The following is an 18,327-nucleotide window of genomic DNA, read 5'->3' as shown; positions in this document are numbered from 1 at the left end:
TACCTGAAACCCAAGAGTTCCAAATTAAATTACATCGTGGTCATTCCTACTTAGCACCTCATCCATAGTTAATTTCTTGAGCTCCTGTGTTTTATCTGTGTATAAATCTTTCATTTGCAACAATATTTTAGCTTAGCAAAGAAAGAGCTCAGAAGTCTGAGAGTGTTTTAATTAGTTCCTTTGTTATTCCAGAAATTTTTGCTTCATTTTTAACCAGCTGCCTGTATAACTGAGGTTCATCGCCCTTTCAGAAACTCATATTCCAGTTTTTCGTGAAACACGAGAGTTATTCATTTCATAATGAGTTTCACCCACTCACTGACAGCACATCAGCAATATGTTGAGTGCTGAAATGTAAACCCTGCCCAGTTCATAGTCAAGTATGGTATAGGTTTGTCATTGACACCTTAGGATTATGACCAAGATGCAATAAATTGTAAATTGTTAATCACAAGTTTGCATATGGGGAAGGACAGAATGACTGAAGAATAAGTCCAGGAGATATGTGTGATGATAGGGAAATTGACTGAAAAACAGAGAAGTTGTGAGAAGAAAAATTCCATGCTTAGCCTTAACATAGTGAGCTTCTGATGTGGACAAGACACTCCTGAGAAGAAATCACAATAACAGGAAAAATAGATGGAAGGATAAACCAGAGAGAGCCTACAAAGCTTTTCAGAGTTCCTAGGCAGAAGTGCAGAAAGATAAGTAGACTGGATTCTTAGAGGCAAAGCATCAAAATGACATTGAGAGACCATCTAGAGAGAATATAATAATACAATACTCCCTAGCAGAGATGGAAAGAATAGTTAAGAGTAAGTGAAGAAATAACTTGTTCGCTGAGGGACCTAATTTTTGAGGTTAGTGAGGCAGAAGGAAGTTTCAGAGCTATGAGTGGAAAAGTGAAAGGGAAAGGAGATCAGCTGGGAGGAGGTCAGAGCAGAGCAGTTAGGTTGAAGGACTGGAATAAAAATGGTTAAATGAAAGAGTGAGTAGGAAAGAGCACTACAATTGTTAACAATTTTATAAAATCCTCCTTAAACAAGTCAACCAGATCTTGAGAAAATAGGGCTGGAGGAGAGAAGGAGAGATGCCAGAGGCAGAAGGCAAATGACAGCCAGGAGATTTTGAAAGAATGAAAGTGCTTTATGAGGAAATGCAAGAACATTGGGGGAAAGAAGTACTACAAAAAAAATGAGTGCAGTCCCCAGATTTCTGCCAGGGCAGCACAGAAAATGGTAGGAAGAAAGAACAAGAACAGGATGCAAGGACTCAATACTTAGTAGGAGGACAGTGGAGAGAAGCTGTTGTGAAATCTGAGTGCTCTCAGAAATAGAGCTTAGTACAGAAGGGAATGTGCTCAAGAGCAGCCATTTCTTACGAAGACTGTTAATTCAGGATTAAACCAAATGAGTTGATAGAGGTGAAGATATGTTGACCTTTGCTCAGTCCATTGGTCTCTCATAAGCTACGTCACAGAGGACGGATGGGGACAAAACTGGAGTGGAAATGACATTGATGTGTATTTGATCATAGCAAGATAAACAAAGGGAAATATATACTGAAGTGAAATTCAGGTAGAAAGGAGTGATTAAAAGTAAGGTGGCACGTATCCAACCATCAACCTAATCTGCACTAATTTGATCCCTCTTAAATAAATTTGCAGCAAATATTTAAATCTTTTTAAATATTTGTACAAAACCCATATAAGTACCAGGTAATGTAATGCTATATGTCTAATTATAACACAGTTTGAGACTCAGATGACACAGTATGCTTTTGAGAAATCTGCTATGAAATGCTGACATTTTCATGGGTAACTATATGTCTACACTGCAATTTAATGGCAGCCTGAGCCTCCATGGGTAGGGGAACCTGTGGAGTTACACATTTGAAGAATATGGGAAAAATGGATGGTTGTAATGCATGGTTGATAGGCTTCATGGTTCAAGGTCACGGTAAAGTGAAATGTTAACAACTCAGTGGAAGTAGCTCATGAAATGTATATCTCGCAGTTTCTGCAAGTATGTCGATTGTGTTCATCTTCAAATTTTACCTAAAGGTGTGTTTTGGCACGTGCTGTCTCTAGACTGGATCATGTGCATTCAGTTACTACCATAAATTAATATGATTATGTAAATTCTTTCTATTGGTTTGGGACTTTCCTGAAGCTCTAGTCGCCTTTCATTAAGATACAGTCTGATATAAGATGGGTAATGTTCTTGATGGCCTCATTTGAGAAGCTGGGAACGACGTAGATATTATGAGCTCAATCTCTACCATCAAATAACCAGACAGACAGCACTGAATACGTTGAGAAATTCAGCAGAATGTTTAGACATTCATAGTACAGAGCTCTGCAAATCCGCAGTGCTGAATAAGCAACAGGAGCATTAGCCTATTTAGATGCTAAGAAGGATGGGATTTTAAAATTACCCAGCTCCTTATAATATTTATAACTGGTTTGGTTAGCATACATTTCACTAACATTCATTTTATTCTGACATAGGAAACTGCATTCTGATGATTTTCCGAACCGACCTTGAATAGTGGATTTTGACTACACTCTGGAGGTGGCTTTGGGATTGATTTTTTTTTCTAATTGGCTGTTGTTTGACAAGCCAACTCTATTCAAAAACCATATATGAAATATTAGGTAATGTATGCTAATTGTAAAAATCCTCAAGAGTTTAATCTGCTGTAGGCTTCTTGTGAATTTAATAAGCCTCTCTCATAATAAAATGTGTCAGAAGGGGCAAATATTTTGCTAGCACAGCTTGTAACTGATTGTTTGTTACACTGTTAGCAAGTATTCACACAGCAGAAGTACAAGGCAGTCATTTTTAAAAAGAAACATTTGGTTTAGTGCCTTAAGGGCAAAGAATATTACTATATTTTTAAAACGCATTTGCTTTCTCATCCCTACCAGCAACATGTCCATTTTTCTGAGGATTGCGTGTTATTTGCCTTAGGAAAAGCAAAATCAACATAATGAAGCAGAACACAGCTGAGCTGTCTAAAGAGGCTTGGATTGGAGGTGGAGGGGAGAATGTCATCGATTTCCCCCCTGTAGTTGCAAAGCGACAACAAGATTTTGGAGCCTTAAAAAAACACCACCTCACCCTCTTTGGGCACTAGGACTCTTTGGTGTGTAGGTGTATGTTGCCTGTGATTGAACTGCTACCATTGCTAGAATAAATAAGGCCAGGTCGTAAACTGTACTGAAAAACACAGAGCTGATACAGATCCTGGAGTGGGTCTGCCACCTGCGTCAGCCCACTCGTTTGTCCCAGGGTTTCATTCTGCCAAGCAGCAGTGCCTGCAGAGACGTGAGACGTTGGGGTTTGGTGATGTTAAGACTTTTCAGTTGCCTGCACCTGGCCAAGAAAGAGGTCAGTGTTAAAGCCTGTGTGTCCAGGATCTCTGGGACATTCCGCAGTCAAATGCTGCCAAGAAACCTGACACAAATTTTGGCCTTGCTAAGTAACTTGAACTGGAAATAAGAGCTGTGGGAGAGAAATGGTGGAAAATGACTGCTCTTCAGGTTTGGTGAAAACAATTTTGAAGGTGTCTAATTGAATGAAATATGACATAGTGAGGAAGGATTAGCTTTCCTTCCCAACCAAATGTGACAGCTAAGACTAATCTCGCATGCCATCAGCAATTCGGCTCCCTCAGAGATCTCGGCAAGATCCACCAGCAGAAGGAGGCAGATTTGATCAATACAGTATTTTAATATCAAAATAGTCACGTCTTGGGCAGAGAAAAGGTACTGCATCCTCTTAGAAAGTGTTCTTTTCTAGTAGCAGGGAAGAAAACCCACATAGGCTGTCAAAGAAAGGAGGAAAGAAAGCCAGTGCCAACAAAGATACTAAATCTGTGGCATGCTTCGACTCTAAGCACACTGTGCAAAGTACCAGGACTACACCCAGCGTGCAGAATCTGGGGTTCAGAAGTGGCTGCTGAAGATTACTATGAACTGAGGAGTGGTAGAGAAGATTTCAGCTTTAATTATGAACTCCCTTCTGTGTCCCCTCCTCCTCTGAAATTCAAGGCATTTCATTTTGTTTTTACATAGTTTGGTGTCTGCAAATCCTTTTTATGTTAGTATAAAAATAACGATGAAAAGGAAAATAATTCTCTTATGAAAATTCATGAGAACAGAGGCAGAGTTTGGAAGCTGTGTTATTTATTCCAGAGACCATAATGACTTTAAAAACACCGGGATTTTATGTTTGTGTGGGTTTCTTATTTTGGTTCTGTTCCTTTGAGTGCCTTGCCAGCTTCCATATCTGTGCAGCTGTAGAACATATGTATTAGGTAAAAAGTTGCAAATTGTGAAAAATTTAGATTAAAAGAGAAATTGCCTGTAGACAAAATAATCTCTTAGCCAAGAACGTAGGGGAGTTTTTAAACATCATTTTTATGTATTAAAGTGCTTAAAGGAAGAAATCCACATACTTCTTTAATGACCTCAATAACCACTTAATCTCACAATTTTTAGTCCAGGAGTAGGTGAAGCCATGTACTAACATCTCAGAAGGATGCAAGTACTGACCAATCCGGATACTGTGCAGAACTAGCTGTCTTGGTCTTTTAACACTGTCCCTATTTAAATGCCATATTAAAGCTGTCCAGACATGGACCTTGCTGCTGTTCGAAGGGCCTTCCTCAAGCAGCTGCAGACAGGATGGTTCTCTCACATTCAGTGACAGCGATGCATACAGCAGTCAGCCTAACAGACTACGGTTTTTGTGGCCCTTTTGGACCTCTGAATCTATGTCAGCCTTTCGAAATTCTCTGATCCTCTAATAACTGCCAAAAAAAAAATTTCCTTCATCTTGCAGAACCAATAACCTTGAGCACCCTGGGCTGCAAGACCCTTTGATCTCTTTCAAGAGTTGGTTGCTTGCTGGGCCTGGAAGGATGCATGAAAAAATCTTCAGGGTTTTTCACCTGCAAAACATGTCAGGACTTTTTCTTGCAAAATGTCATGCTGTAACAAAACAGTCATCCCTCCCTATATCTAGCTGACATGTTCCTCCCAGTATACTGCTTCCCCTGTGCTTAATTTTATACTGCTTTCTTGTGGTTAGAAGTAGAGGCTTGTCTCTTCTTCTGGAAATACCTGTTTTGCATTTCATCAGAATGACATTTCACCTACAGATACACTTTCACCTCAACAGACGGGATTTTCCTTTTCACTCTTCCCTAAACTTTTCATAGTCCTATGGCTACTGGTGCTCTCCAGCAATGGTTAGACTTAATTCCTGATATAATCGCATTGCTGTCATGGTTTGAAAGCGTAGGAAGCTAGAGGAGAGTCAATGTTCTCTCTCCTCCTGTTTACTGCAAGAGAACGTTTCACATAAACCTCACTCTGCTTTGCCAGAAAGGCACCCAGTCACCACCAACCAACCCATTAAGAATCTTCACACATCTACCAAGGAAACTCCCATGCCTGGGAGATACAAGGGCAGCAAGAAAAAGTAATCAAGAGCCTCCGTACAATCAGAATGAAATTATTTCTTTGAATGATGAAATCAAGGAAAGCAGTAGCCTCTAGGTCCAACAGGATGACAGTGAAAAGCCAAGGCAGCCCTAAATGTTGTAATTCTTTCTATATGAAGGTGTAAGTGCCAGGTAGAAAAATGACTCTACACATATGCCCATTCTCATTTTACGGTGTTTGTATTAAATAAGGAGATTACATCTAATTCAAAAGCTTAGTGTCATTTTTTTCAGGGTAATGTGTGTAACTTGTTTTTTTGCATATCTTGAATACAAGGGGAATTTGGTTGTGGCTCAGGGTATATAGAGATCTTGTAAAAAAATATAAAAGGCTGCAGAAATGAGGCCGAACTCTTAGCTCCAATAAACAGAACACAAAAATGATACAAAGAGGGAAGAGAGAGCACTGCCATTTAAACTAGGGAATTTCAGCTCTGTCATTCCTTTCCTCAAGAACAAGAGGAACAGCTTATACAAAGGAAAGACAGAAACAGACAGACAGTACAGGGTTTATCTTTACTGCGATTAACTTCCTTCAGGGAGACAAGAACAAACTGTGCACGAGGCATAGGGAAGATACAGGCAGTACATCTTAAACTCTTTCAACAGTGAATGGTTCCAGCTTCAAGAAACCATGTAAGTGTGTTCTGTTAGAGCTTCTTCCAGCTTCTCAGAAAGCACAAATACTTGGCACTGAGGTTTTTAATTTTATTACAATACATGGTTGTATGTGATGTATGGCATCATTGCATGGCATGAATGCCATTGGCTTGAGATAAGGTCTGAAAAGAAAGAAACATGGATGAAGTGAATCCAGATTTTGAGAACTGTCTCCATGGCCATAACTCCTGGTCACACAAAGACAAGGTTATAAGGAGAATCTTGACCACAGCTGCGTTACACTTGCAATAAGCTGGTACAACATGCCGACGTCCAGTGGCAATGCCATGAAACATTCAGTAATTCCAGTTAATCACCAGTAATATCAGTTAATCACCATGATATAATTGGGTTTTGTCCAGTTGATATTTTTTAATTAAGGCCTTTTTAATAAAAAAAAAATTATGTACCAGCTCAATATTATTCAGATAGGAACAGAAGTAATTAGCTGTAATATTGTAGGAAGCAGAAACAGAGAGGTGAGTGTTGTGATAATTTGGACATGTATTGAGCCAAATTCTTTGCCTGTATAGCATCACTGAAACAGTGACTTCAAGAACCAGAAGAGATGGTACCAATCTCTCAATTCATTTACCTGACACTTTCTGTTAAAAGAAATTCTGTAACTTGCTTATTTTTTCTTGAGAAATTTTACACTGTTATTTGCAGCTGACCTTTGAAAATTCACTTAACAAAAAATCCTTTGTGTAAAGAAGTGTCTTTTTCTTGTCCAATAAAATTAACAAGTACATTCTAAAGTCCAAAGGAAGACATTTTTACCTTCTGTCTCCTTCCTCCCAAAACTTTGGCAGTGCTTGTCAAATAATACCCTGCCAGCCCATGCTCAAAGGAGCCTGATTTATAAGTGGACTAAAATCATCACTGTTTTACCTGATAATATGTTGTACACGCTTTCAGAAATAACCAGGGGTAACATAGTGTTGCAAATTTGGGGGGAAAAAAAAGTAAATTTTGTAGATTTTGTAAATAAGCTTCCATTTTAAACTTTATATTTGTATGAAAAGTATGAGAGAAGTACAGCTACAACGGTGCTAGGCATTCTGGATGAAAAGCATGAATTCTAGTGCATTTTACTTCTTTATTAATATTAAAGTTCATTGACAGCTGGAATTGAATTTGCACTTGGAAGATCAAATGTAATTACATAAAAGCACAGAATCGGTCTTGCTTGTATAATCTGTTGATATTTTGGCTGTTTTTAGCTGGCAGTGAAATGACACATTTATTGAAGCTAAAAAATTGATATACTTTGCCATCTTAAAATTTCTGATTTTTTTTTCTGACTTACAATCATTAGTTTACGTAGCTAAAATATACAGCTTACTAAAGCACAGTATGTTCATTTTCTCTTAAAAGCTTTTGTCTCAAAATTAAAAACTGATATGCTAAATTTAGGTATTCTGTTTCAAATGTATAAGGCACTATTTTTAACTTCGTATCTTTATGCGTTGTGTAGTTATATCACGCAATATTCAGCACAGCTTCACCTGTACTCCATCAGCAGGAGAGATGAGATAGAGAACAGGGCTAAGAGATCATTGTCTTCTCAAATGAATGAATTCAAGTCTACCAATTAGTTCAATACATGGTAAGAAAATGAACTTTGTGCAACAATTTGAAGGGGTTGGTGAAAATCTGCTTATCCTTTTCATGTCTTTTGCTCAACCATACTGCAGTCGTGATGCTCTTTGCTGATCCCTTCCAGCTGAACACAAGGCTGAGTATGACTTTCAAAGATGAAATGTTCCCTTTAAACATTTTACTTCAGAAAGTTTTTAAAATATCCCAGGATATTTCAAGGCAAATAGATTCGAAAATATTCATGGTTCTAGGACCTGCCTAAAATGCAAAGCTAAATGTAAATAAATGTAAATTGAATTACAATAAAATGGAAAATATTTCCTGACTGAAAAGAGGCTCTCTCGGAAAACTGTTTTTTGCACAAAACAACATTTTTTGAGCAAGGGCCTCCATTTTGATCATGGCTTGGCCACAGGCTTTTCCTATACATATACACAGAGTATTGTTACAGACAAAAATGAGAACCGTAAGCAGCAACGTTGGTCAGGAATTAAGCTTTTTAAATTATTATTATTTTGAAAACTGTAACCCAAAGTGCAATATTCTGTTGGTTCGGTTAGACAAACTTTTGCTGAACGTAAGGCAGAGTTCAAACCCGGCTGGCAGACTGTCCCAGCAGCAGCAGCTCCAGGGCTGGTGCCACCCACCAGGTGGGACGAGGCTCTGGGATTAGCAGGGCTGCCAGCTGCACAATTCAGCTCTAATTGGGGCTTGGCTTCTGGCTCCCCAGGCACACCTGGAAGCAATGAACTCTGGGTGGAGTCAGCTCTCCTGAGCTTCTGGTCTTTTCTGCAGTGAAAGTTTGAGGTTGGAAGAGGAGAGTTGGAGTGTAGGGGTTGTGGCTTAGGGGAAGGCTGAGTATTGTGCTTGTCTGGGATGGAATGACGATGTCTGGAAATCTTGTTGCACGCTTCATCTTCCTGCATGAGCTAAACAGATGTGGTTTTCCTATATTTTCTCAGCATGTGGTAAGTATTATGTATGTATAGTGAGTAATGAAGCTGAGTCAATCTGTGTCCTCCCTGTGTTGAAGCCGTGAGCGTTTTCAGATGCTAAAAATTCTTTATGCAGTAAAATTTTCAGATACTAAATTCTGTAAAACTTAACTGCTCCTTAAATCTTAGATTTTTCAGTTCATCAGCCCGAAAAGTGAAGGCAGGTAGTGTTTTTCTGTTCATATTAAAGCTCGGGCAAGACAATCATATCTACCATCTAGAATACGAGAAATGCTTGGTTTGGTTGTTCTTATAAATGTGGTGGACTTTTGCCCCTGCTTTGTTTTCTCTGCATAGTGGTTACTTTCTAGTGATTTGTAGTTGATCCTTTCAACTCTTGAGTCTTGAAGCAGGATTAAAGTTGGTTAAGTTGTCAGGAAAAAAAAAAACAACACAAGAAAACAGGGTTTAATTTGTTTTGGCCTGCCTTGCTCCTGACATATTTACTCTAAAACAAGATGATTAGCATAGCAAAACATGCTCCCGGAGTGTGTGAATGCGCCCTTCCATTGAGAAGGGATTTGCAGGCTGTCTGCTTGTGGCAGCCAACATTCTCGTCTAAGCTTTAATTTGTTTGTTTGGATGTTTGATGTGTTGTTAGGGGTTAGAGGCTTGAACGGCTTCCAGAAGTCTTATCCTGCCTCTCAAAATGTCACTCCAGAGGGGAGAAAAAAAAAACAAAACAGGTTTATTTATGGGGGGGGGAAGTGACCTTTTCTTGTAAACGGCTGCTTGCCTGTGTTTTTGGCAGTGAAGGAGAGGAGGGAGATCTGGGCATCCATTGAAAACTTTTAACTATTGCTTACTCAACCAAGCTGAAAAAAATAATTTGGGACTTTCTTCAAATACAGTGATGCTCTGTGCTAATGTTTTTGGCAGAACTGTAGCTTTGAAAGAATAAAGTTACTTTCGAAACCAAAACTTGCTTCTTGCAACCAAAATGGCCACTGGACTGTACTGCCAACAAAATCACCAACCCAGGTGTTAGCAATCTCTGCAGATTTCTTGCAGTAATCCCTTGCTTCTGAAATTGCTAATTTGCGTTTTCCTTTGGAAAAAAAAAAAAAACAAAACCAAAATGCTTTGGGACATAGTCCACTGTGAATTCTTCTTGTTATTAAGTACTCCTCTGTCTTGAGAGAATAAGTTTCCTCTTAATATCAAAAGAAGATTCTGATGATGAAATGGGGAGGAGCAGTGCTGTTCCCTTCCAGGTCTGTAAATGAAATGCTTCAAGTCCAGGTGAAACCATTCTAGTTAGGGGATGTGGGGAGGCTCAGCTCTCACTTGCATGGCTCATCATTGACTTCAAGGCAGCTGTAGCAAGAATAGAGCTTAGCCCTGAGGCCGTATTTCTTCTCTTCATTCTCAGTAAAGTGGTGCGAAAGGCCAGACTTCATTATCTGCTGAAAGGACACGAACTGGACGGCTTTTAATTACTTTAAGTGAGGATGGAGGAGTGGAAAACATGACCAGCTCTCTAAAGGTCTTGTAGTAAACTATGGCTTCGCAGTTGGTTGAAGTGGGCAAAGCAGGAGCAGGGAAGCGAGGAGGAGGCTGTAGGTCTGTGCAGGACAGGCTGAGCTGCCATTCCTGGAGCAGGTGTTTCTTTGAAGGGTATGATGGATGTAGCTTGGTCCACAAATGCTATGTAATGCATTTTAGACTTGTTTAACAAATCACAAGACCTTGAGGCTTTGAGTGACATCAGTCTAGTTAAGAACTTCAATCTACGTTTAATTTTGATGAGGTGTTTGATAGTTCAGTCCCTCATCTCCATCCTCAATGTTTTGTGGTTTATGGCTTTGACAGTGGCACTGTATCAGATGTTTCAAGTTTAGCATTTCTTAGTTGTTTTTCTGTTTCCTGAAAATTTCTTTTGAATAATTTCACCTGAAGACAAGTTCTTTCTTTCAAGACTGTGGTAATTAAAGGCTGTGAAAATGTACACCTGCTTTGGACTGTAATACGTCCTTTTGTTGCCTCCAAAGTGAGAGCACAGCAACTTTCATGTCCTCCATCTCCATCAGTGTCCCTTACTACATCCAAATGTATTTTGACTCTTAGTAAAGAAGCACTGTTGGAGGCAAGGGGACTATGGAGAAGTCAAAATTACTACTAGAACAATGAAAGAAGTGGTTTGCACAGCCCCAGAGAGAACGCATCTGCAGAGTTGTCTCGTTTTAGAGCTAAGCAACCCCATATCCGTGGTGTTAGCGTGTGGTGCCCTGGAAACTTAGCAAGGCAGTATGCATCTGAAAGAGGGATGCTGCTCTATGGATTAAGAAAACTTCTTCAAAATAACAAGGGAATTTAGTCTTTAATACTTCGCTTCTATTTTCATGGTTTGTGATATCATGATTGGATTCCTTCTGTGGACATAATCTTCTTTACAGAGCCAGTCATCACTGTTACAAAGGTTAGACTTGGAGAAACCAAGATGAAAGAATAGAATTTTTTATTATTTTAGCAACTGAATGTGTCATTACATCAGACGGTATTGTGTTGCAAATTGCAAGCTGTACTGAAATTGCTTTAAAATATCTGTATATATTTTTCTAAAACTGTGGTAAGGTTATTCAGCAGTGCATTGAAATAGATTTCTTGCTGAATCGTATCATATCGTTGTTTTTTTAACTGTGGTATGGGAACAGATGGCAGTTGTTATTCTGAAGTCTCCAGCAACGTTGATGCGACACTTTCCCTTCCCTTGTAAATGTTTTCAAGTGAAAGACAACTGCGAATGGCCCAAATGAATCTGTATTGTAACTTTGACTTGTGGTTTATAAAGCAAACTTTTAATCAGCTTACACCAGTATGCCGATGGTAATTAGTAAATGTTCCATCGGCCAAGTAGTTCATTAATATAGGAAAATGAGCCATTAATCAGAATCAATTTGAACGTGGTTTGCAATAAGTTTTTGGAGCAGATGTCATTTCATACTCATTTTTAATGTAATAAGTAGATTGTGGTACAAATGCATGCGTAGAATTGGAGGTGCTCTCTGTCACTCTCTGGTATTCCTGGTGGCACTGTCATTGATCTGAGAATAGCAGCTGTACAGAAGTAGGAATACTAAGAATGCTACTGCTTTCTATCTTTCTGTTCATTTTTATAACCATAATGTAGTCTTTTTGAAACAATTTTACTCTTAAATTGCTGCTGTCTGCTCTTTATCTGAACTCAACCATAACAATAATTTATTTTCATAAATGCTTCGAATAACTTTTCCTTCCCTGGGAAGGAGAACTGTTAGGCATCTATGGAGCTGCCTGGTTTGAATTTGGCAACTCCTTGAAAATACCACATGCTTTAGCAGTGCTTGCATGGTTCACGGGGAACGTGGCGTGGTTTAACAAAATGCTGTATGCATAAGTGAAATTGTTTGTAGACATAAATCCAAATGAAGCTGCCAAACACTGTTGGTCTAATAGCGCATAACAATTTATGACTTTCAGATTGTCTGCGATGACATGCCATATTTCAGAAGCATTGTTAGGAATTACATTTAATTTACTTGCTTTAAATGAATACTGTGTATGAATACCGGGCTATGCTTTCTTCAGAGAAGCTTTCATTCTTCTGTTTCACGCAAGCATGTTCAAAAAACCTGATGTCTCTTACTTTACAGCATTCGACAAAAGAAAGGAAACTTAGCCCAGAAGCACTGGGCTGGACCTGCTAACATAGTGAAATGCAAGCCGTGCCCCACCACGCACGCCAGCCCTGTCTGCGGCTCCGATGGACATACATACACTACCAAGGTAAGTTCTGCTTGTGTCCTGCAAACCTTTTAGCTGTGACTGTCCAGGCTGAAATATAAAGATGTAATAGATGTAGCTAATGGGCAGCATTAAATTAGAGTCTGCTTCAGCTCTTTCCAGTGCAAAAAGTGCTGATAAATTGACATTTTTATACCTGACAAACATCAGATTGGAATGACAAACAGGAATTTTATGGCTGTCGTGATTTGTGTTCCTCTAAATAGCTTGTTCTTGCTAGTGAAGTAGAATGCTTCCAATGCTGATGATGCAACAGAAATTTGTTTGACCGAAATTTCTTGGTCACTAAAAAAGGTTTCAGGGTAGTTCTTGTTTTTAGATTTGGTCCCCGAATGTTAAAACAACATGGCAGCGTCATTGTTCTGTGATGGGTAGTTTTTCTTGGTTTTATTTGTTTGTTTCTCAGACTGTGTTCTTAACATATAGCAATTTGTTTACATCTCTTTTAATACTCTTGTGTGCCAGATGCAGTCTATATGGTACCATAAAAAAGAAAATTCCCATAACCCAGCAGGGATAAATTGGCTCATTGTTATACTAAAAATATGATCACCTTAGGGCCTGATTCAATAAAAGAAACTGTCTTCACAGTCATTCAGCAGTCCAGATCTCTTATTATCAAATAAAGCCTTCCATGTCTTAGATGCGTGTTCCATAAACAGTGCTTTGGGCATTGGAAGTCATGTTTAGGGAGTGCCTCTAAAGTTTTCTTCTCTTCCTACATCCGAGGTAAGTTTGACAGTCAGGAAAACTTCCCTTTAAAATCCAAACAAAGCCTCTGAAATATCCAGGAAAACTAAAAGATCAAGAGGGAATTGTCTGCTGTGACACAGGCACGATGTCATCAGCACTGTTATGCTCCATTCTCTTCTCAGCTGGGCAGCTTGACTACTTCATCCATTAGCAGATGCAGATATTAAAATGCTGCCACAGCTAATTCATTTAAGTCTGCCCGCTGTTGTGGCTGCAGGATTTGCATAGCCAAAGGAGCAAATCAGCAGAAATTTTCTTGCACATACAGCGTACGCTAACTGGTTCTAAGTTGCCTGTTAAATAAACTACTCTTCAAACCCCTTGAGGATATTTAATATAGGAATGCAGAATTGGCATTAAGGATTAAAACTGAGCTCCGTTTGAAATCACCTTTTTACCTCTGGACTCTTGAGAATACAAGATAGATGAGTCTATAGTAAATAGCCTTCACTGCATACCTAGTCATTCTGTTTAAGTCACTTCTGAGCATCTTGCCTTCATCACTGCTCTCTCAGTCTTTTTTTTGACCTTTTATTTTCTTACCATAAGATCTATTTCTTCTAAGTTTAATTTCAGACCCTTGAAGCAAAATTAAGACTGCAGAACTTGATCCAGAATGATCTTTGATAAAACATGTGGAAGGTGGAGGACTCCTGGTTTGATTTGTTTAATTTTTCACGAAAACTTCAAGAAATCATTAAGGATTCAGTTCCAGGAAGGGAACCTAGAATACATTTTTAATAGTTAATCTTCCAAATGATGTCTTAGTCATTCCTGACTAGACAGTAAAATCTTCCAGTCGTACAGGCTATATGGGAACATAGTGAAGGCATTATCATTCTGCTGCTTTGCGCTGTTTGCTAATCCTCGGGCTGTCACACTCTGTTCTAGTGCTTTCTCTAGAGATGGTGTTTTAGAAGAAAGCATTTTACTTATGTTAATTACAGCACAAACGATTCAGGGGACTATCTGTGCCTATCTCCCTTGACTGAAGGGATTAGGATTCTTTAAATGCAGCCATTCCCATAGCAGCAGGGGAAATGCTATAGGCCCAACAGTGGCATGTTTTTGAACACCGTTCTTGGGACGTGGTGTTATTGTTGGTTGTCTCTAGAGACAATCAGCAACCGATAGTGCATATAAAAACATGACGTGGAATCACATTCCTCACTCACTTTAACATCCTGTGTTAGCCTCGTGTTCAAGCATCCACTAGCATGGCTGATTTTCTTGAGGTTTTTTTAAAGAAGTGGATTTTTATTTAAACCAATTCTATTTAGATTTATTTTCGTATATGGGAGTTGTACAGCATTGAAGTCTCTGCATCGTTTAGGTGTTAAAACTTTCTGGTTCTGTTTCTCAGAACTTGTTGATCTGGGTTACTTTATCAGCTTCGTGAAGTGCTAAAGTTGAAGTTAATTAAGGTCTGTGGTTTTTCTTGTCAGTTTGTTTTCCATATAGCAAATGTGTTTCACGGGAGGTGGCATTCTTAAGTTGTGTCAGATGTCTGTGGCTTCTCAGTCCTCGTATACTGTTTGAACCAATAGGTCCTGGCATCTGCTGGACTTGCAGAATGTTATCTTTATGGAAATCTTAAAAAAAAAAAAAAAAACCTCTTATCCTTTTTATGTCAACTTTGAACTGCCAGCGCTTTATGTTTGGCAAAAATTTCAGAGTCCACTTACTGCTTGAGTGTTTTCACATACGTGTGCCCTCTCCACTCTTATAAACTCGTAAAGAGAGATTGCTGTTTCCTGGATATGAAGAGCTCTGTTTAATACTCCAACAACACAAAGCATTTCTATAGTATATTGCAGTCACAGTGTTCAAAGCTCTTTAAGGCACTAATGGATTAGGCTTGTGAGGTAAGTAAGCTCTGTAAAGAGCACTGCGTAATTAGTTAATGTTTTTGTCAGCAACACATTAAGAATAACTGTGTAGCTGTCAGTTTTACAGGAAGTTTAATTAAGCTAGTTAATAAAGCAATTACCTGAACATGACAGTGACTGCACTTAACTAATCAGAAAATGAAAATAAGAATGATCTTAAATTACAAAACATACCACCTCAATGACTAATGTAGCCTTCAAAGATGGAAAGGTACATTGGTATAATTATTATGCTTCTAATTAGGTACATTGTTGTTCTGCAAATTTTAATTAAATCGTTGCAAACTAATTAAATCTGTGATCATGCCTTTGTTAGAAAATGGAAAAATCACCTCCTGTTGTCATAACATTAGGTAACAAATTTGATATTAAGAGATGTGCAAGAGAAATAATTTTCCAGCAGTCTTGAAATGGGAGACAAAATGACGGCCAGAATAACCAGACACTATTATTTAAATGTGTTCATAGTGAGAGCTGCTACACTCAACTAGGAGGAGTCTGCATTCAGGAGAACAATAAATGAATATTTGTATTGTCTGAATATTGAGAATATAGTGCAGTATGGTCAGATTTCTCATAATCCAAATGTTGGCTGGGTTACCTATCCCTTAGGCATGGGGTGCTGCTGTTCAGCTGTGCTTTCTGCACGGGTTAGCCTGCCTGTGTTTTGTACAAGGGGTACTCAGCCTTTCTGAGAACACAGCTGATGCTGTTCCTGATGGAAGACAAGCTATGCAGCAGAGGCTTAGCAAGCAGTAAGAGCTGTCTGGTCCTCAGCTGAGTGAGGAATTGGTTGAAATTCTGTGTTAACTCTTTGGATTGGTTTTGCAAGGGAAAATTAGAGAAAGGCAGAAAGAGTAATGCAAGGTAGGAAATGGTTCTTTGCTCTGAGTTCAGAGCTTAGCCAAATGTAATCTATCATTTCCTGAATGTCTGCGTGTTACATCTGGTATCTTATCTAATTCTACTACTGATCTGTGTTATGAAGCTGGGATAACTTGTATTTTCCACTTCCATAATTGGAAGAGATCTGGTCCGTGTTAATAATATACTGTAGGTCTTCTAGGTCTGGAGTGAGGCTTTAACATCACTGACTTTACTCTCATAAATAACAGGAAAACACCTGAGGACTCTGGGAAGACTAGAATTTGTCTGATCCAGAGTGATTCTGGAGATCATTCACTTGTCTAGGTCACATCTGGACTTTGTAGTCCCAGCAAGGTAGACCTTCCCTCTGCCCATGATCTGGGGCAGTAAGACTCAAGCAAAAAGCAATGTGAACTTGTTATTGCATAAACAAGTCCTAGATAACAAACCTTGCCCTTTGGAAGGTAAAACACAGAGCCTTGTACTGTGCCTGCAGCAGCTGCAAAGTTATTTGGTTTGAAGTATGAACTGAGCTGTGTTGTTTAAGTGCTGTCTATCCCAGGACATCCCATTGTTTATATATACACATTTTTCTCTCAGCATGGTCTCAAGGAAGGAGCAGAGAATTGGGAATGAGGTTGACCTCTGTTCTTGCTTGGGGAAGGATGGGATGGCTTTCATCAGCTTACCCAGGGGTGGATTTTGAAAGGCACAGATGGCATTTAAGCACCATCTGTGACTTGGAAAATGTATCCCTTCACCTCTTGGTCTGAGTTTCCCCAGTGTCGAATTAGATGTGGAAATCCATGTCCTGAGTGCTGAGCACTTGGGAGAGAGTGCAGTAATTCACTCCTGCACTGCTCTATTCCCAGGTTTTTGTGGGGGCGAGCTGCAGGGATCATTGTCCTTTTTAAAAGACTTTTTGGTGACATGTACTGTCAAGATAAAACTGGTGTAGTTGTTTGCTATCAATGTTTTTATTCTCCCAAGGTTAGAAACCTGTAGGCACAAATGTGTTGTCACAAATAAGCAAACAAAATCCTGCTCTGAGATCTAAGCTGAGCTACTGTCCCTAGTTTTAACTGCTTGTTCATAGATGGATTTGCTGTGTTCCAGTGCTGCAGGTCTGTTCATCACTTCAGCTGTGCCACCGGTCATTGGTTAGCTTATTATCAAAGGTGTTTCTGTGTCAAATAACCATGTGATCGAGCAAATTCCTGAGTTTCCTTTCAAATCCCGCTTGCCTTTATGCTGAAGTAGAGAAGCTTCTGCTTTTTAGTGATGTCAGATAGTAAGTTCGAAATCCCAAACAATCCTCTACCAATTTTGTATCATAGCTGGGAGCAACCAGGCTCACGTAACCACTGATCTGTGTGTTGTGGCTACTTCTGAGACAGCTTTCCAACTAAATCCCATGAATATATACGCATTCACAAAATTTTTCACCTGGCATAATGAGAACAGCTAAAATAGAGCCTTCTGCTGTGAATCAACAAACAGAAAAAACTAAGAGCTCTGGGCAGTTCTTAAAGGGTAGAGGCTACTTGGTCATACCGCAAGGTTACAGGGTTTATAAATGAATCAGAAATTGCTGTGGCTCAGGGCACAGTGCTCCTTCAGAGGTTGTGCTTGCTGCTATCCCCTTTAGTCACTGGGGAAAAGCTTTCACGCAGTTCTCCAAATGGAAATTGACTAATTCATTTTTCATATTGTTTTGGTAACGAATTTATAGGAAATATTTCTAAACTCTCTTAAAAAAAAAAAAAGAAAAAAACCCTTCTCCATATGTAACTGCAGTAGGGGAGTATAAATACCGTGCTGAGAAGTGCAGCATAAGAACCTGTGCAGATGAGAATAACCTTCAGATTTCTGAACGAACACGCACCATTGCTGAGTGAGAGGAAGAGATGAAGCTTCAGATGGCATAAGGCTCCTTCTCTCACATCCAGCTGCCCTAAATTCTTTACAAGCCCGTTTTCCCAAATGGCTCTGGTAACACTTGTACAACTCTGTGAAGTAACTGAAAGAGCTCTTTTTTGTGTGTGCTGCAGAAGAGCAGGATTTCATTGTTGGTGCCTTGAGTTTCATCTGTGCTCCCACAGGGTAATCTCTAAATAAGCCAAAGAACCACCATTTCTGGAGTTTTCTATGCTGCTTTTGTGGATCTCGTTTAAATGTATTGCAATTCAGTTGAGAAGATTTGCTTAAAAGTATCTTAAAATGGATGTATTAATTTTGTTTACTAAACTCTAGGATTATTTACAGGT

The 18,327-nt window shown here is 39.1% G+C and overlaps 1 protein-coding gene across 4 annotated transcripts in view; it reads left to right on the top strand.

Annotated features, from left to right (window-relative positions):
- Positions 1–18,327, top strand: part of SPOCK1 (SPARC/osteonectin, cwcv and kazal like domains proteoglycan 1) — a 257,432-nt gene that overhangs the window by 159,110 nt on the left and 79,995 nt on the right. For all 4 annotated transcript variants that reach the window (XM_021410534.1, XM_021410531.1, XM_021410533.1 and 1 more), the window contains one exon: positions 12,401–12,533. In XM_021410534.1, the coding sequence (XP_021266209.1) occupies positions 12,401–12,533 (133 nt within the window). The remainder of the gene's footprint in view (positions 1–12,400; positions 12,534–18,327) is intronic.

Source organism: Numida meleagris, chromosome 12 (assembly GCF_002078875.1).
Source record: "Numida meleagris isolate 19003 breed g44 Domestic line chromosome 12, NumMel1.0, whole genome shotgun sequence".
Taxonomy (NCBI): domain Eukaryota; kingdom Metazoa; phylum Chordata; class Aves; order Galliformes; family Numididae; genus Numida; species Numida meleagris.
Note: the sequence above shows the minus strand (reverse complement) of the source record. Positions and strands in the feature narration are given on the sequence as shown.